Here is an 18,445-nt window from a genome sequence, read left to right as displayed (position 1 = left end):
AAACCCACCCAAATCTCCTTTGGCTGTTTCCAATCTAAATCCTTTATAATAAAACTGTAATTGTAAGTATAGTGCGTCTCTGAGTTTTGTGTGTCACTCTAGTGAACTATCAAACATGAAGGGCTCATGGGAAACTCTGAATTGATGGTCAGAGTGCAGGTGGCCTGGGAAAAAAAAGTGCAGCTGGCATCTGAAGTCAGGGCAGTCTTGTTAGGGACAATGGCCCGTAACTTGCGGGGTCTGAGTTAACTCTGGGTGGTTACCACCAGAACTGTATTGCTATAACGACTGGTATCAGAATAGCATCCCAGGTCACCATGGCTGTACAAAACAGAACAGACCTGAGGAGAATGATTTATCCATAGTCAGGTCCTAATGAAAAGGGAGGCCTTTAGTCTCACCACCACTCTGTACTAAACAGTGAGCAAATTCATGTAACTATTACATGTTAACGCTGATTTACCATGCTAAAAGCTCTTAACATGTTCCTTTAGGTTATTTGAATGAAAATGTAGGATTTTCATTCAAATATCAATAGCTACACTAATAGTTTTAAATAAATCAATCTTTGTTATTACCACCAGTTAGCAAACATGAATTTCACATATGAATTCCATAACTCATCTTCAGTTTTGGTCAGTCTACTCTCCTGGACCCCAGTTTTGTTATCATCAGGAACCATGGAATCATTGTCCTCTGGATGGAGGCCCCATTGTAATCATACATGGAATGAGGTGGTAACCAAAATTACCATTTCCCTGTATGATTTGGGGGGAAAAAAGTATTCTTCTAGTCACCCAAATCTGAAACCTTAGTCTTCTTTTCCTTTCTCATAAATCCATTGTCAGCTAATAGTTTTCTTCTTTTATCTGTCAGGTAGAATCAGAGAGTGAAAAATCAGGTCTGGAAGGGCCTCAGAGATCAGTGATTTATTCACTTATTCAACAGATATTTGTTGAGAGCCTTTTTATTCCAGAAGCTGTTCTAGGTACTGGGAAAACAGTGAGCAGCACAGTTCCCAGAGAAACAAAGACCAAAGAAAGTTAGCACATTCACAGGCAAATCATTTCAGATCGTGGTGAGGACTTTGTAAAAATATAACCGGGTGCTCTTATCAAGGGCCTGGGGTCTTAGTGTAAAAATATAACCGGGTGCTCTTATCAAGGGATCTTAGTGGGCTTGGCCAGCAATGAGGATCTTAGTTCCTGAAGATAAACGTTCCAGGTGAAGGGAACAGCAGGAGACAAGGTTGGCAGAATTGGAAAGCTCAGGGGAATAGTCAGCGAGGCTGGGCACAGGCAGAGAGGCAGGTGTGGGGGGCAAGACCGGCCAGTTGCTGGGTGGCGGAACAGGACAATAGCCCATCCTCACTCCTGATCCAATCTTCGTCCCACCACACCCTTCCTTTTTATTCCAGGTTCCTTCCATCACATTTTCCATCAGAGCGATGGTCACTGGTTTCCCTTCCTCCAGCCTTTGCCCTTTCATTACATCCTACTATGAACTATATGATACTCCATTAAAAAAAAAACCCATTTAAAAAAGTCATATAGGGCTTCCCTGGTGGCGCAGTGGTTGAGAGTCCGCCTGCCGATGCAGGGGACGCGGGTTCGTGCCCCGGTCCGGGAAGATCCCACATGCCGCGGAGTGGCTGGGCCCGTGAGCCATGGACGCTGAGCCTGCGCAGCGTCCGGAGCCTGTCCCCCGCAACGGGAGAGGCCACAACAGTGAGAGGCCCGCGTACCGCACACACACACACAAAAAGTCATATAATTCCTCTGCTTAAAACTTGCCAACGTCTCTCATTTGTTTGCAAGATCATGCGGAAACCCCTCATCCTGAACAATGAATTACTGCTACCATTTAGCCCAACCTAATCTGGGGATGGGTCCACCTAGGCTTTGATATCATTACTCAAATCTGCTTCTTTCCTTTACACACAACATTCTCTCTCTAACTTGCAGGAGAGCTCCTCATCTGCAGCTCATCAAACATTGCTACCTGGTGTTATCAACCAACCTTCATGACCACACATTATGCTCTCCGAATTAGGCCCAAGCTTCTTGATGGCTGGGACTTCATCTGTCCTTTATTTGTGCTCTCCTATATGATCTAACCCATTGCAACAAACATGGTAGGCACTAAATATAAAAGTTGTTAAATAAATAATAATTTCTTGAGCCTTGAAATGCTATTCTGGTCCCCAGACCCTCATATATATTTTAAATTTTCATGTAACATTTACTCTGCGTCAGATACTGTATAACTATTAACTTGTTTAATCTTATAAAAATCCTAGCAGTAGGGATGGTTACCCATTTTTCAGATGAAGAAACTGAGGCATAAGAAGGTTAAAGTACCTGCATAAGCCCCCAAGTCCGTGTCTAAACACCATGCCATGCTGTGTCTCTCTCACACACAGCCTCCTTCCAGTAACTCCCTCTGAACACTCCACACTCTTATTTCATCCTTGGGTACTTGGGCACAAATGAGTTAGACACTAGAGGACAAAGTGAGGAAGGCATGATCTTCTTAAGTAACAATACATCTTATCATCCTCCAGTAAAATGAGTTATCTTGTTACATATCTGTTGGCACTATGTCTTTGTCTGCTAAAATGATATTTCAAACTGGGTTTAGTGCTTCCAAATGGTACTAGGCTCTCATTCAGGAAACAGGTATTCTCTGAGGCCCTGCAGCACAGGTGCAGCTGAGACAGTGGACGTTTCCCAAGCCCCCCACTGGAACCAGTTTTCTCTCAGAGGTGAGGCTCCAAGTCTTAGAGGAAAATTCATGGTCTGGTCCTAACCAGTGCTGTCCTCTGGGGAATCCCAGCAGCATGGATGTGTTATCATGTGGACAGTAGATCAACTATCATTTAACAGCCAGACTCCAGCAAGGGTTGGGGGAGGGGTCAGTCCACACACAGTCTTCCCAGTGAATAAAACAGAAACAGTCAAATTCGGACCACTCCAAAATTCCTACCACAACTGCTTCCGGCTTGTAATAGAAAACAAACATTAACATACTCAAAATTTAGTATAAAAAAATATTTTAAATATTAGAGTTGTCAGAATTTTAGAACTAGGATGAAGAGGCTTTGGAATCCACTTAGATTCTCACTGTGAATGAGGAGTTGATGTGCATGGCAGTCAACTCTCTTCTCAAAGTCACAGGTAGAGCCAGGGCCAAGGGCCTTTATATCACAGCATGGTACCCAGCCGGCTAGAGAAAATTCCTGGGTAATTATCTCTTTGTCAATTTATAAGTACCTCTGCAAATAAACCACCCCTGAATTTGCCTATTTTTGAATTTCAGATCCTGGTGAACTGGTGGTTTTTTTTTTTTTTTGGCCTCTCCCGTTGCGGAGCACAGGCTCCGGGCGCACAGGCTCAGCGGCCATGGCTCACGGGCCCAGCCGCTCCGGGGCATGTGGGATCTTCCCGGACCGGGGCACGAACCCGCGTCCCCTGCCTCGGCAGGCGGACTCTCAACCACTGCGCCACCAGGGAAGCCCCTCCCAGCACTTTTGTTCTGACTCAGTGGCAGCTCCTGCGCTCCCACCACAACAGCCCTGCCCCCTGTCCTCTCTGGGACTCTCCTGCTGGCATCACACCATACCTCTTTGTGGCAAGATCTCTCCTAAAATCACTTGTCGAACTCAAATGGTTTCAGTAGTTCAAGCCATTCAAATGTTTAAGTGAGCTCCTGACTTTCAGTTTAACAAAGGAACAAATGCAAATGAACTTGAGTTTGAGTCAGGCCACAAGATAGGAAGGTCCTGCCGGGCCTGTCCTGTTGGTAACATTCACTATGGAAAAACTGTGGTGACTTGTTTAGGATCTGCCTTCTGCTCTAAACAGGAAACTCTGTGACAGGCCACACCTGTCCTGCTCTCCTCTGCCCACCTTTCCAGGGGCTAACGCAGTGCCTAGGACACGGTAGGTAGTATTTATTGAACAAATGAAGTTGACCATTGTCTGACCTCTAAGAGAAACATGATGCTGAATCAGAAAAGGGTTTGAACATTAAAAGTCTTAAGAATGCTCTGAATCTGCAAAACAGTACTTAAATGTAGTCACATTATTTTAAGAGGCCAATATTTTAAGCAGAAGTGGAATGATCAAACATTTCTTGAGCAATGACCAGGAACCTGACACCACGTTAGGCCCAAGGATGGAGGTGGTTTTGTTGAATACATACAGGAATCCTGGCAAAGAGGGGTAGGATCCCCATTTACAGGTGAGGAAACAAGACTCAGAGCTGGGGTGACTTACCTTACTTAGTTGCTATTATTTCAAAACACCTTGATCTTGAAATCCCCTTAAAAGTAACTGATTCCACAAACATGACATTATGTGACTCATCTTTGAAATACAAGTGTTAATCATTTTTGTAAAATTCAGCAATTAGTTTTCAGTAATTCCCTTAGATAAAACTAGTCCAAAATCCTATGGAGGGAAGATCCCACGTGCCACAGAGCGGCTGGGCCCGTGAACCATGGCCGCTGAGCCTGCGCGTCCGGAGCCTGTGCTCCGCAACGGGAGAGGCCACAACAGTGAGAGGCCCGCGTACCGCAAAAAAAAAAAAAAAAAAAAAATCCTATGGAAACTAGCTTGCCTGATAACCTTACCTAACACAAGAGTAGTGTTTCAGCTTAATTGCCATCTTGACTAGTTACTCATGATGTGGTACAGGCTATGCTGGCCTATTAAAAACCATTAGACAGAAGCTGTGTGGCTTTACAGTATATAGCTCTCATTCCCACAACTTACATTTTGATGGCATCTGTTACTCTCTGGAAGAAAGCCAGAATTTCTGAGTAAAATGTATCAGCCCTAGCAATGTGAACATTATTATTCCAGAAAGCCAACTGAGAATTGAACAAGATCTTACAGTAATGACTAGAACTTTGAAACAAGAATTTTCATTGGCACAGTGGGAAGAAATCTTTTTATCAAGGTTATGAGAATCAGAGATGTGAGCATCCCTTTATAAGCTTCAAATAAATGCCTTAGGATGGGTCACCACTTCAGAGAGGCTTCTATAGATTGAACAAAGCCCAAATCACTTTGCTCTAAACATTTGGGTTTGCGGCATAATTCCGCACTAAAACTTATTAATCAGTGTTGGGTTACAGGATATCCACATATTGACCAAAACACTTCTAGGTTCGCTGGCTGATGAAAAGTTAAAATAAGCTTTCAGAGCTCTCCTATGAAAATTGTTTTTCTCCTTTCTGGTTCTACTTTTTTTTTTTTTTTTTTTTTTTTTGCGGTACGGGGGCCTCTCACTGTTGTGGCCTCTCCCGTTGCGGAGCACAGGCTCCGGACGCGCACGCTGAGCGGCCATGGCTCACGGGCCCAGCCGCTCCGTGGCATGTGGTATCTTCCCAGACCGGGGCACGAACCCATGTCCCCTGCATCAGCAGGTGGACTCCCAACCACTGCGCCACCAGGGAAGCCCTCTGGTTCTACTTCTTGATGAGTAAAATCTGGGTGGTAGGACCTACACATTATTATTATCATTAGTTGTTATTATCAGTATTAAATAACAGTTACAGTTTCCTGTCTGTCTGTCTAAGAGCGTGTTTCTCTGATTTATTCACTCTGTATAGTTTCCCCTGGAGCACTTCATCCAAATCTGTGATTTCGGCTATCAAGTATACTCCAGTGGTGTATACATTTTATGATCATTTAACAAATTTTTATCCAGTATCTACTATATACCAGGTACTGCTCTATGCTCTGGAAATCTTCCCCCTGTGGTAGTTGATCTTTTCTAACTCCTTGTGGGAATTGGAGACCCATCTATTCAGTTTCTTATTGGACATATGCACTTAGACACGCAAATTGTTCCTGTGCACTTGGACACTGATATCATCACATCTCCTCAGCTGGCCCTTGAGGAACGCCTAGGAGTTGGGTTGGGCCCCACTGCTCCACCCAGCACCCCAACTATCCAAGGCCAGAGACTGAAACCTCTTTCCTCTTGCCTTCGGTGAGTCTTCTGCCTGAATCTTTTCATACTCTTCACTTCCTCTCAGTCTGCAGTGGCATTTCATACCAGCTCTCATCACTGTTGCTAGGAAATGAAATCTTTCTACCCGTTTTTTTCTTTTTTTCCTTGCTCCAGGAAGGCCCCCTTGAATATGTTTCCTACACTGTTATGGAACATACTTTCTAAAATGCACATCTGACCTTGTCTCTTTGGTTTAATATCTCTGAAGGGCTTCCCTTAGCTTTCGGGGTAAAGACTTCCGAGCACACAAGGACCTTGTGATCAGGCTCCTAGTTACATTGCCTCCTGGACAGCCTCACTCTCTCCCTAGACAGGCTGACCTGCTCCCTCCACCTGCTCCATCCTTATTTACTGACTCACCCAAGCATCCAGGCCTGACCCCGTGAAGCCTCCCTGCCCAGGCTGTCTGCTCTGCAGCAGGCTCCACAGCTGCACTGGGCCGTCACCACCCTTTATTTGATTTCTCTGCTGTATTTCACCAATGTTTCCTGAAGAAAGCTACGGTATTTGCCTCAACCTTGAATCCCTAGGCAGCCCAGTGCCTGGGGCACAGTAAGCACTCAGCCTGTGAGCCTGCGTTTATTGGATGAACAAATCTTTAACTGATGGAGAAAGATTTATTGCTTTGCAGTTTTAAGGCATTCTGGATCATACCTCAACTATTGCAGCTTAAAAACTAAGGATTCTGGGCTTCCCTGGTGGCGCAGTGGTTGAGAGTCTGCCTGCCGATGCAGGGGACACGGGTTCGTGCCCCGGTCCAGGAAGATCCCACATGCCGCGGAGCGGCTGGGCCCGTGAGCCGTGGCCACTGAGCCTGCGCGTCCGGAGCCCGTGCTCCGCAATGGGAGAGGCCACAGCAGTGAGAGGCCCGCGTACCGCAAAACAAAACAAAACAAAAAAGAAACACTAAGGATTCTAATTCCTTAAAATACGTGTTGGAGAAGCAGAAAGAGATTTCCTCCTTCCAAAGGATGTCTTTTGGTTGGGGTTTGGGTTTTTTTGCCCTCCCTTTTCTCCAACACTGAACTTACATACATTTGACCTTAGTCGTTCTACGTGATTCTTCACTAGGAGATGGAATAGCTAAAGGTAAAATCATATACAAAGGGGCCAGAAAAATGTGTGTTTGGATCCAGGTTCAAGCCCTATTTACTGAGAACCTTGGATAAGTAATAAGCTTCTCTGAGCCTCAATTAACATAAAATGGGTATAATTAAATAGGATAACATGCAAAGCTGCTAGCACATAGTATACACTGAATTAGTTTTCTTTCTTTTTCTCTGCTTACACTTTCCCTTAAAGATACACACTTCACCTGGAATATATTCCTCTCCATCCCTTCTGACAAAATCCTCATTTTTTAAGGTCCAACTCTCCTCCTAATCTTCTCTGTGTAGTTGTCCCTGGAGCCTTCAGCCAGAAAGGGCTGTCCTGTCACCTGGGTTCCAGTGCCTCAATGTCTTATTTACTTTGTTCGACAGATCTATGCTGAGTGTCTACTATGTGGTGGTCATTAATTTAGGGGCTGGGAATCAGCAGTGAACGAAACAGATGTGTAAATGCCTGAGTCGTAGTGGAGAGGAATAAACATGTCAATAAGTATAAAAACAATATTAGGTCAGATGAATATAAGTGCTCTAATGGGTAACAGGAAAGGAAGTAACCAGAATGGGGGTGTCAGGGAGGGGGCCAGGCATGGAAGGAGCTGGGGAACAAAAACTGCAAATGGAAGGCATCCACACACCAAGGTACTGACCAGGGAAAAGTGTGGCATTTTCGATAAAAAGAAAAGGGCCCATGTGGTTGAACGGTCGTGGGCTAAGGAAGGTGGGATGGAATAGAATTGGTGAAGTAGGCTGCGGCCAGATGGCATAAGGGGGCCACAGGGAAGAGTCTAAATTTTACTCCAAGTACCACTGAAGGGTTTTAATAAATCAGGGGTGTACTGGTATAATTTGTTTTCAGATTTCTCCAGCTACTGTGTGTCTTAACGCCTATTATCTCTCTCAAGGGAGTTCTGATTTGCACTATAGTTTCTGGTGAATACACCTGTCTTTTCTATCACACTGTGGCTCTGTAAGGGCAGTGATGAGGTTTTATTCTTGCTTCCATCAGTGGCTCATGCATAGTCTTCCCAGTAAATGCTTGTCCAATTAAATGGAAATGTCCTGTCCTTTCTTTCTTGCCTGCAACTGTAATAATTGTCATAGTAACCCTTCTAATCTCTGCAGGAAACTTGCTGTTGCCAGCTAGATCTGAACGAGGACAGTTTTCATATTTGTATCCCTCTCAGGCCTTCCTGCCATTGTAGGCTTCTCCGCTGACTTCCTGTCTCCCAGCCAGGTTACTCCCAGCCCCAGCCTGCAGGGCGCGTTTGTGGTCCCTCTTCTGTAGAGCATGACGTCTGTGCCGGGCACCCGCCCTCACAGGAAGCACTGCTGCTAGCTTTACGCGACTAACTGCATCATCGTAGGACAACAGCACGCGCGCCGGCCGCTTGCATGTGTCCTGCACGTAACCGACACAGCACCCCCTTCTGCTGGCTGTGTCCTCTCTAAGCCTCAGTTTCCTCATGTGTGGAATGGGGATAATCACATCAGACTGCCTCCCGGGGTTGATACAAGGCCTTTAAAGAGATCATGCATGTCAAACTGCACAGCATCCAGCAAACAGCACTCATCGAATGTCAATTTATATTAGTCGTAGTACTGTTTTTGTTTTTTAAAGATTTTTTTGATGGGGGCCATTTTCTGAAAGTCTTTATTGAATTTGTTACAATATTGTTTCTGTTTTATGTTTTGTTTTTTTGGCCGAGAGGCATGTGGGATCTTAGCTCCCCGACCAGGGATCAAACCTGCATCCCCTGCATTGGAAGGCGAAGTCTTAACCACTTGACCGCCAGGGAAGTCCCATTAGTCATAGTACTGTTTGTATGCCTGATTTGATTTAATCCTGGTAGCAACTCTGCACGGAAAGTCTTGTTATATACAGGGTCACTATTCAGCTGGCTTGCATAGATATGGCTATACTCGTTGCTAAAACTGTTGCAGTATCTCCCAGTTGCCAAATTACCTGCTGTCCCAAGCCCTCCAAATCCCGCTCCCCGACCCCATGACCCTGCAGCCTTCTCTGTCCAGGTTCTTTCCCCGGGATCCCTACCTCCCCCCTTCTCCCCATGATCTGGCAGCTAATGGGGCAGGGTCTGGCACAGCCAGAGGCCTCCAGGTTCCAGACAATTCACCTTATTCTATTCTGAGTGCTGACTGGCTGATGACACTTTCTTCATTGATGGGTAATGTGAAGTACAGAGGGAATAAGTCAAGTCATCGACCTTGTAAATGGAAATCCCAGGAAGTCAAACCTCAGGATCCGATGCCCAGGTTCCTTCCTTGACATGGAGCTTCTCCTTAGACACGGATTAGAAAAACTAACAAGAGCCACTTTAGCTTCTTGAACTTCGAGGACTATTACCTGGGCACCAGCAGATTCAGTTTCTGATTAGTGACATCTGAGAGTCCACGCCTCAAGTGCCTGTCCTCGACCTTATTCCCCATTCCACTTCCATCCGAATCTCATCTAAAACAATTTGGCCCCAATCCTTCCACCCTCACTTCTGGCGCTGAGGACAGTCTTTGAGATGAAGACTCCGTGTACAGCCACACTGTTAAATATTCACCATTTCTATCTCTATTTTCAAAATAAGAAGAGAATTAGAAAGACGTTAACGTGCACAAATATGTGGTAACTCATGGATTATAGTACGAATACTAAATAGGAAATTAGGATAATGTATAGGATAGGTCCCATAACAAAAATGAAATCCAGAGTTGGGAACTGAAAAAGATCCCTCTTAAATTGAAGACACATGTCTGGATTTAAAATGTGGACAGTAGAGGGGGCATCTCCTTGAATGTAGACATTTCCTTCTTAATTGTGCATTCTGAAGCTACAACCTCCCGCCCCCAGCTTGCCTTGAAATGTAAGCATTTTAAAAGTGTCTAATTATGTTCTAACATCTTTAAAATAGGTTTTAAAGATTGAGCAGTTACATAATTGGCTTAATTAGATCCAATTACACAATTAGCGTAAATTGGAAATAATAGAACCAGAGCATATAATTTCATAATTATGACACAGGACAATAAGGCAGAAATTAAGTTGGCAAACGGTGCTAATGCAGGAGGGGTACATATAAATCTTAGAAGACTTGATGTCTTTCATGAGCCCCAATATATCCCCCCTCCAACAGTTACGGCTCAAAAATACGGTTTAACTAAACAAGACTGATTTTGAGTTCCAGACACAGAAAACAACATCTGGAAAATTCTTAGCTCCTTTCCTTCCTTCTGGGTGATGACATTTCTTTTCTATCTCATTAAAAGGACAATCCCTCTCTTTCTGAGGCCTTAATACATTATGCAAGGAAGAATTCATTCTGAAGGGTGAATTATGCTGAACAACCCACCAATGCGCATGCTTGCCCCTCTGTTAGGACAGCAGCTTCAGGGGCACTCCTGAGGATTTGTGCATGTATGGGATGGGTCAGGTTTCAGAAATACTGAGAGAGACGACAGAGGGATTAAATTGCCTGTCTCTCCAATCAGCCATCCGAGTTTTAATATTGCATTCATTATACTTGGTTCAGGTGGCATAACATTCCTGCTGTGTCTTTATCTTCCGATTTTAAAAGAGGGGAAAGATGACATTTGCCTAATGAGAAATTCATGTTCTCAACTCCTGCAGCTATTTTGGTGTATCTTTCCGTAAATTATGTCCAACTACCAGAGGGCTAAGAATAAACCGTTCATTTGTTAATTCACTCATTATTTTATTTACTCATTGAATAAACGTTTTGAGCTTCCTGAGGGAAGAGATTACTTCTTATTTATCCTTACGTATCAAACCCACAGCACAGCTGCTGGCATATAAGAGGCACTCAGTGTCTATCGAATTGCTTTTAATACATATTATAGCTATCATCTGCCCTGGTCTTACACAGAACAAAAGATACTCTATTCCTGGTTGTGGCCTTCAAGAAACTTACACTTATTTTTTGTGTCACGACAATTATTATGTTAACAAAAACATGAGTTAATTGGTACAACCATTATGGAGAACAGTATGGAGGTTCCTTAAAAAACTAAAAAGTAGAACTACCATATGATCTAGCAATCCCACTCCTGGGCATATATCCAGAGAAAACTGTAATTTGAAAAGACACATGCACCCCAATGTTCATAGCAGCACTATTTACAATAGCCAGGACATGGAAGCAACCTAAACGCCCACCGACAGATGAATGGATAAAGATGTGGTATGTATATGTGTGTGTGTGTGTGTGTGTGTGTATGTACAATGGAATATTATTCAGTCATAAAAAGAATGAAATAATGCCATTTTCAGCAACATGGATGGACCTAGAGATTATCATACTAAGTGAAGTAAGTCAGACAAAGACAAATATCACGATATCACTTATATCTGAAATCTAAAAAAAGATACAAACGAACTTACAGATCATAAACAGATTCACAGACTTAGAAAACAAACTTATGGTTACTAGGGCGGAAGGGGAGGGGAGGGATAAATTGGGAGATTGGGATTGACATAAACACACTACTATATATAAAATAGATAACTAATAAGGACCTACTGTATAGCACAGGGAACTCTACTCTATACTCTGTAATGGCCTATATAAGAAAAGAATCTAAAAAAGAGTGAATATATGTATAACTGATTCACTTTGCTGTACAGCAGAAACTAACACAACATTGTAAATCAACTGTACTCTAATAAAAATTTAAAAAACAAAAAAAACCCACCCCAAAACATGAGTTAAATTGTCCCAGCTGACATCACTATGATGTCCACAAAGAATTTTTAGTCAAGAGTCAAATAAGTAGAAAAGCTTAAAAGTGCCATGTGCTAAAATGAGAAACTGGTCCCCACAAAGCCATGGTCATGGGGCATGGTCAGCCAGGGTCTGGGTCGCAGCCCAGTACACCAGAACACGTGGGCAGTTCTCTGAACACGCATGGTACCTGTCCTTCCAGGTACCTCTGGTTTTGATCCCACTGTTTGTCAAATTAAGTACTAAATATTCTCAAAGGTCCTTAATATACCTCAGCAAATGAACAACTGAAAATGTCTCCAAAATGTTAGAGAGACCTCTAAAAGCCTTGGGCATTTTTTCTAATGATCTCTATTTTGTTTGTTCCTCTTCAATATCATCCTATGAGTAATGGGAGAGGCAAAAGGGCTTAGTGATGCTCACAGGCCATTACTAGCACAGGCTGCAGGACTTATCCTCTTAGACCCTTTCCTCCTAGTTTATTGGATTCTCTTTCATTACTTTTACTTTTCTGCATGATCCTTTCTTTTCTGTCTCTTACTTTCTGTCCCCAATAAATACTAGCTCAAATCTTATCAAAAATGAGAGTTTGTTTGCCAGAAGAAAATATATTCCCCAAATACCTTGATCTAGTCACATCTCCCCTAACAATATCCCAGAAGAGGTTTTGTGTTAATTCAAAGACTCAAACAATGGATAGTCCAACAGCTTGGTGTAGGGTTTGAAGGCAGGGGTGAGGAAGTTTTAAGCTTCTGTTACTATTTCAGAGTCTTGATCCTGTCACTAGAGGGATGTAGAGGCACAAATGTATTTCCTAAGATTCTATCCCCTAGAAGCAATATATTAATTTATTTATAATGTATGTTTTAATGCATACTAGTATAAATATTCCTTATGGGACCTAGTAGTAAAGAATAAAGTTGAAGTATTGGAGGTGAAAAAATACACAGAGGGAGAAACATCCCCAAACTTGTTATATTCTTGTTTTTCTCATTTCATTTTTTCTCATTTTCTCATTTCACCAGAAGACAGGAAACATTTTCTAAGGGCCTCTAAGGTACAAACCAGGCTTAAAGTGTGTAGAATTCAGATGAGTTGTTTTGTGAACAAATATGAAGAACTTCCTTATTTTATTTTGCATAAATCCTTGAGGGTAAAAGCTACATCAATTATGAAGAAGTAAAAACTTCTTCTAAAGCTCTATTGATAAACAAGCACTTAAATCTACTTGGTAAATGCACTTATTTTTAAGGACCAAAAATTAAAGTGGGAGGAAAATGGAAGTTTTCCTACCAAACTGTTAAGAGTAGTTGCCTTTGACCTGGAGGGAGAGAAAATGTAGTCTTTGAATTGAGCTACAGACAGGCTTCAACTTGCCATGTGCTCTAAAATCTTCTCTCTCTAGGAGGATCAAGATTAGGAGGCCATAATCTCCAAGGAGCCTGGAGTAACAGATTTTCCAAATTGGGTTCATCAACTACAGATTTTTAGAAGTGTTCCAAAAAGGCTATTTCAGTAAATGAACACTCTTACCGGCAAGTGACTTTTTGTTTCCATCCTTCCAAAGCTTAATATCTCTCCTTCTTCTCCTGCCCATTAAAATCCAGGACCAGTGCCTGTTCTCTTGGGTGTGCACTGCTTGGATGAGAATGAGACAGTTCATGTTGCAATAAGCTTGTGGGCTCTCCTCCCTCCTGTCCTGGTTCTGGAGAGAGTTCTGACAGGAGAGGATGGATAGACACACGGATCAGTATGTCTTAAAAATTCAAGCACAAGAGTCCGGCAAAATGCGGGTCTTAATGTGAAAGCTAAAGATGGGTCAACGTTTTTGCAGCAGTCTTCTCTCACAGTGAAAGTCACCTGGTGATTTCCTTATCACAAAATCCAAAGGCTTGGACCTGTCTCCTCTTTGCAGCAATTGATGCTGTGAACTCTGACATGGAAATACTCATCTCTTGGCTTCTAACACACTCCATTGCCTGGTTCTTCTTCTACCCTTTTCAGTGTCTTCTTTTCTACTTATTTTACTTGTCTTTCTCTTTTTTCCTAAATGGGAGATTCCCCCAGGTTCTGTCTCTGGCTTTCTCTTCTCCTCTCTCTGCGTTTCTCCCTTCTCCCACCTCTTGCTAACCTGAAGGCTTCAACTGTCATTCCATGTGGACGGTCTCACTGAAAACTGTCAATTACTGAGTATCTATCATGAGCTGGACAGTTTTTTTAAAAAAAATATTTATTTATTTTATTTTATTTATTTCCTTTATGTTTTTGGCTGCGTCGGGTCTTAGTTGCAGCGTACGGGATCTTAGTTGAGGCACACGGGATCTTTGTTGAGGCATGCGGGATCTTTCGTTGCTGCACGCAGGCTCTCCCGTTGAGGCGCACGAGCTCAGTAGTTGTGGTGCGCGGGCTTAGATGTCCCACGGCATGTGGGATCTTAGCTCCCCGACCAGGGATCGAACCCTCGTCCCCTGCATCGGAAGGTGGATTCTTTACCCCTGGACCACCAGGGAAGTCCCGAGCTGGACACTTTTTACATGTCGTCTCACTGATCTCACACCAATTTTCTGCCTTTTAGGTGAGGAGGCAGAGTCTCAGGGAGGTCTGAAGACTCACCCAAGACATCAAGACCACACAGCAGATACATGCTAGAGCCAGTGTTGGAGTTCAGATCTTTCTGGCTGTAAGGCCCATGCCGTTGTCACTACACCGGCCCTCCGAACCCATGACTCGGCCTCCGGTCTCATTTCAAAATCCACAAGTCTTCTTCTCTGACTGTTTTCTCCTCCTAACAGAGACTTTCTGAAACCGTTCACCCCCTTTCTCCCAACGGCCCGGCTCACAGTGTCGGGAGTCTCTGTCTCATCTCGCGGTCCTCCCCTTGCCTTGCTTCTCCACACCCACCTCCTAACCTCACCAACTTCCAAATACTACCTCTGACTTCATCTTTCCATTCTCCCAACCAGCCGACACACCACTTCCTGAGCACTGTTCCCCAGTGTTCACATTCTTCCCTTAGGTAAAATCTTCGGTGGCTTCTCACTGCTGAGAGAAAATAATGTCCAAATACCTACACTTCTTGCTCAAAAGTCCAATCTACTTTTTGGGTCATATCTCTCAGAACTTCCTGACATGTAAACTATGTACCAGAGAAGCCGGGCAACTAACTATTCCCTGAGTGTCTGAATGTCCCATTTCTATGCTTTGGTTCAGGCTGCTCCTTCTTACAGGAACTCACTCTTAATCCAGCAGACACTCCCCATCTGCACAAACTCTACCCCGTCTCATGTAATGCACACACAGACACACACACACACACACACACACACACCCCAATTCCCCTCCACCACCTTCCAGTTGGATGTCACTTTACATCTTTAAGCCTTCCCAGACTTCCATCTGTTCCACTCTTGGGTAACGTAGCCTGTTCTGCTTTGGGTTTATTGCCCCCTCCTCTTTTAGTAAGCTCTAAATCCCTTGGCACAGAAGGGACATTTCAGACTCTTCAGCGTATTCCCTGTAATCTTTTAGTCCAAAGGACATAATGGATGCCTGCCAAATACACATTAATTCAATTTAGTTAAACTTCAGTAAAATCTAGCAGTGTGAGGTCACGTTTTAAATGCAATGCTGTACATGATTCTCCCCTAGCAAGAAGAAACAAAATGTTTCACACAGTCTCTGAGCATCTTGAGATCAAGACTGTTTAAATGATGACTATGAGTGCATAGCCTCAAAGTGATCACCTTTTTTCCTAATGTAGAAGGGAGAGAGGGCAGAAAAGGATTTGTGGAGAAAAAGAAACCATGTTAGGTTCTGCCCACTGGCATATGAAGAATGGAGAGAAAATGACTTACGGTAGAATGCACGTCAATAAGATAGGATGGAAAATGATGAATTATAAAAATTCAATTTACATGTAGCTCTCCTGTGACACATAAATATTATCATGTAAGGTAAACTACTGCAATATTAACCTGTACTTAGTGAGATGTGAACCTCTGAAAATGTTCTTTGGTTTTCCCCAATATTGTAGTTTATGTCTTCCTAAGTGGATGATAAGTTCGCAGAGGGGAAGGCACAGGCCCACCGTTACCCGGCTCTTCTGACACTTTGGTGTTTACTAAATGTTATCCTTGGGACTGGGCATCAAAGAGGGTCATGACTCTTCTAACGTCTCATTCTCAAATAGTTATTAACAGAATTTTGGAGGATGATTTTTGAGAAAATATCCAATATATGGCTATGTTTTTTTTTTTTTTTTTTTTTTTTTTTTTTTTCCGTACGCAGGCCTCTCACTGTTGTGGCCTCTCCCGTTGCGGAGCACAGGCTCCGGATGCGCAGGCTCAGCGGCCATGGCTCACGGGCCCAGCCGCTCCGCGGCATGTGGGATCCTCCCAGACCGGGGCACGAACCCGTATCCCCTGCATCGGCAGGCGGACTCTCAACCACTGCGCCACCAGGGAGGCCCTATGGCTATGTTTATACACAAGAATTTATATCAGATTCAATGATACTCACTCCCTAATTGTGTATCATGGATACAAGAAAGTTGTACCTTTGACTTCTCTTTAAGCCTGTTAGTTTTAATCTTCTATGAAGCAGAAGAAAGTTCAAATCATGGACAACCACGCCCTCTGTGCAATGCTACTGATCTTAAGGAGGAGTTACAAGCAACTGGATGCCGCAGGCTCAGTGCAAATCCATCACCAACACCAGTCAATCTATCCAAAATGTGTGCTGACAAAAAGCCAGTGATCTCCCATTGGGACTGAACATTATCCTCTCCCCAAACACAACTTAATTGCTTAAATCCTTAATTTCTGCAACTCAAGGAATTTCTTAAAGTATGAATCTCCTTTTGCCAATGGCAAAGTTCCAGGTTTGGGGAATTGAGACATTACTGATGACAGGAGGCATGAGGTCAGAGGATGACAGACAGGACTGAATTCAATGCACAGAGAATTCTCCAAGAAATACCATCTGCACATCTGAGGCTTAGATTTGGTTTGTATAACCAAGAAGTCCACTAGGAGCCAATGATTTAGCCAGGATAGGGGTCCTTCAATGACTGCCAGTCCTATTTAAAAGTTAACAAAATGATTGCTAGAAACTTTATGTTCTGGGAGAAAGGTAGGGTAGGGAAGGTGAAAGCAGACAAAATGCAACACGGTCATAGAGGCAAACCCTCTTCTCACTCACCACAATCATTTGAGCCACGTAACTTTCAGGTCCGGTGTACTCAGTTGGGTCTTTCACCTTCACCAGGACGAGGAAGTACAAATAATGCCACATACTATGTTCTGACTTGATGTGCTCCTCAAAAGAAACCGTTTTATTATCAAACTTGTCCCTCTCGAGTCCTGCAAATCACAGGAGACACAATGTGTGTAATTTAATCAGCACTCACTTCTTGGCATAAAAACAGAACATAATAACTATTGTGAAAAAACGCTTTCGGAAAGAGCATGACGATTTAAAATGTTATGATTAAAAACAATGTAGTATATAAGACCTCCAGAAAAAAAGTCAGAGTTTTTAATTTCTTTCCTGTGGATCCTTAGAAATGCACAGTCCTATTATAGAAGTAAAGTTTGCAGACAATTTTAAATATAGCTGCATCAAAATTGTCAAATTAAACTGGATCGCAAGTCTAAGAAAAAGAAGTCAAAATGATTGTGCAAGAAAAAGCACGCTGGCTAATCAGGGCAGAAAGAAAGGGTCATTTTAACCAGAAACTTGGGTAAAAAGAGAAAAGGCAGCTAACAGTCATCTCTTCAAAACCACTTGTAATCAGTGAAGGACAAACGAATGTCCACAGATACATGGGCTCCGAGCGCAATAAGGACTCACAGGCTCATTCCACCCCTTAGACTACTGTGTTCCAGGCATTTTGGGGAGGGGAAGGTCTGCTCAATTTCCAGGGCATATTTTTAGCCTCTGGAAGGACACGGAGCAGTAATCTTACTGGGTAGTAAGATTCTTTTCTCTCAAAGGTTGAAGCGCAGATGAAAGGAAATGAATGGAGATGAAGAAAAACATCTATGGAAAAATGAATTACACTGCCAAGTAAAATGGGATGCCGGGATTCAGTCTGGTTTTGCAGTTCAGATACTGGAGGAGAAATGTGGAAACTGATTTCCAAACCTGGCTATTCTTTTCCTAAACATATTTTTTTTTTTAAAAAAAGGTCATTTGGCCATTTAGGCATGAAGAAGACCCTTTAAACAATAAGATGCAAAGTACAATAAGTAAAAAACCTGTCCCCAGTGAAGGCGTGACCCTTTAAATTGTATTATTGGATATTTTTACGGGAAATACCATAAAATTTGGCTGGCTAATGGCTATGCCTCATCTTACTTGACCTATCAACAGCTCAGCATGCTTCAAATAAAATCCAATCCTCTCCCCCAAACCTGCTCCACCCATGTTCTCTTTTCATTCCACGACAACTCCGTTCTTCCAGTTTTCAAGCCAAAAGTCTAGGAGTCAACCCTGAATCCTCTCTCTCTCTCACACACACATGCCACATCCAATTCATGTTGAAATTCTTTTGGCTCTACCTTCAACATA

General features: G+C 43.1%; 1 protein-coding gene across 1 annotated transcript in view; it reads right to left on the bottom strand.

Moving 5' to 3' along the window:
- Window positions 1–18,445, bottom strand: part of ITPR2 (inositol 1,4,5-trisphosphate receptor type 2) — a 540,309-nt gene that overhangs the window by 38,082 nt on the left and 483,782 nt on the right. Inside the window, exon 55 of the mRNA XM_082634919.1 lies at window positions 17,075–17,235. Within this exon, the coding sequence (XP_082491045.1) occupies window positions 17,075–17,235 (161 nt within the window). The remainder of the gene's footprint in view (window positions 1–17,074; window positions 17,236–18,445) is intronic.

This window comes from Mesoplodon mirus (assembly GCF_964341445.2).
Source record: "Mesoplodon mirus genome assembly, chromosome: 11".
Lineage (NCBI taxonomy): Eukaryota > Metazoa > Chordata > Mammalia > Artiodactyla > Ziphiidae > Mesoplodon > Mesoplodon mirus.
Note: the sequence above shows the minus strand (reverse complement) of the source record. Positions and strands in the feature narration are given on the sequence as shown.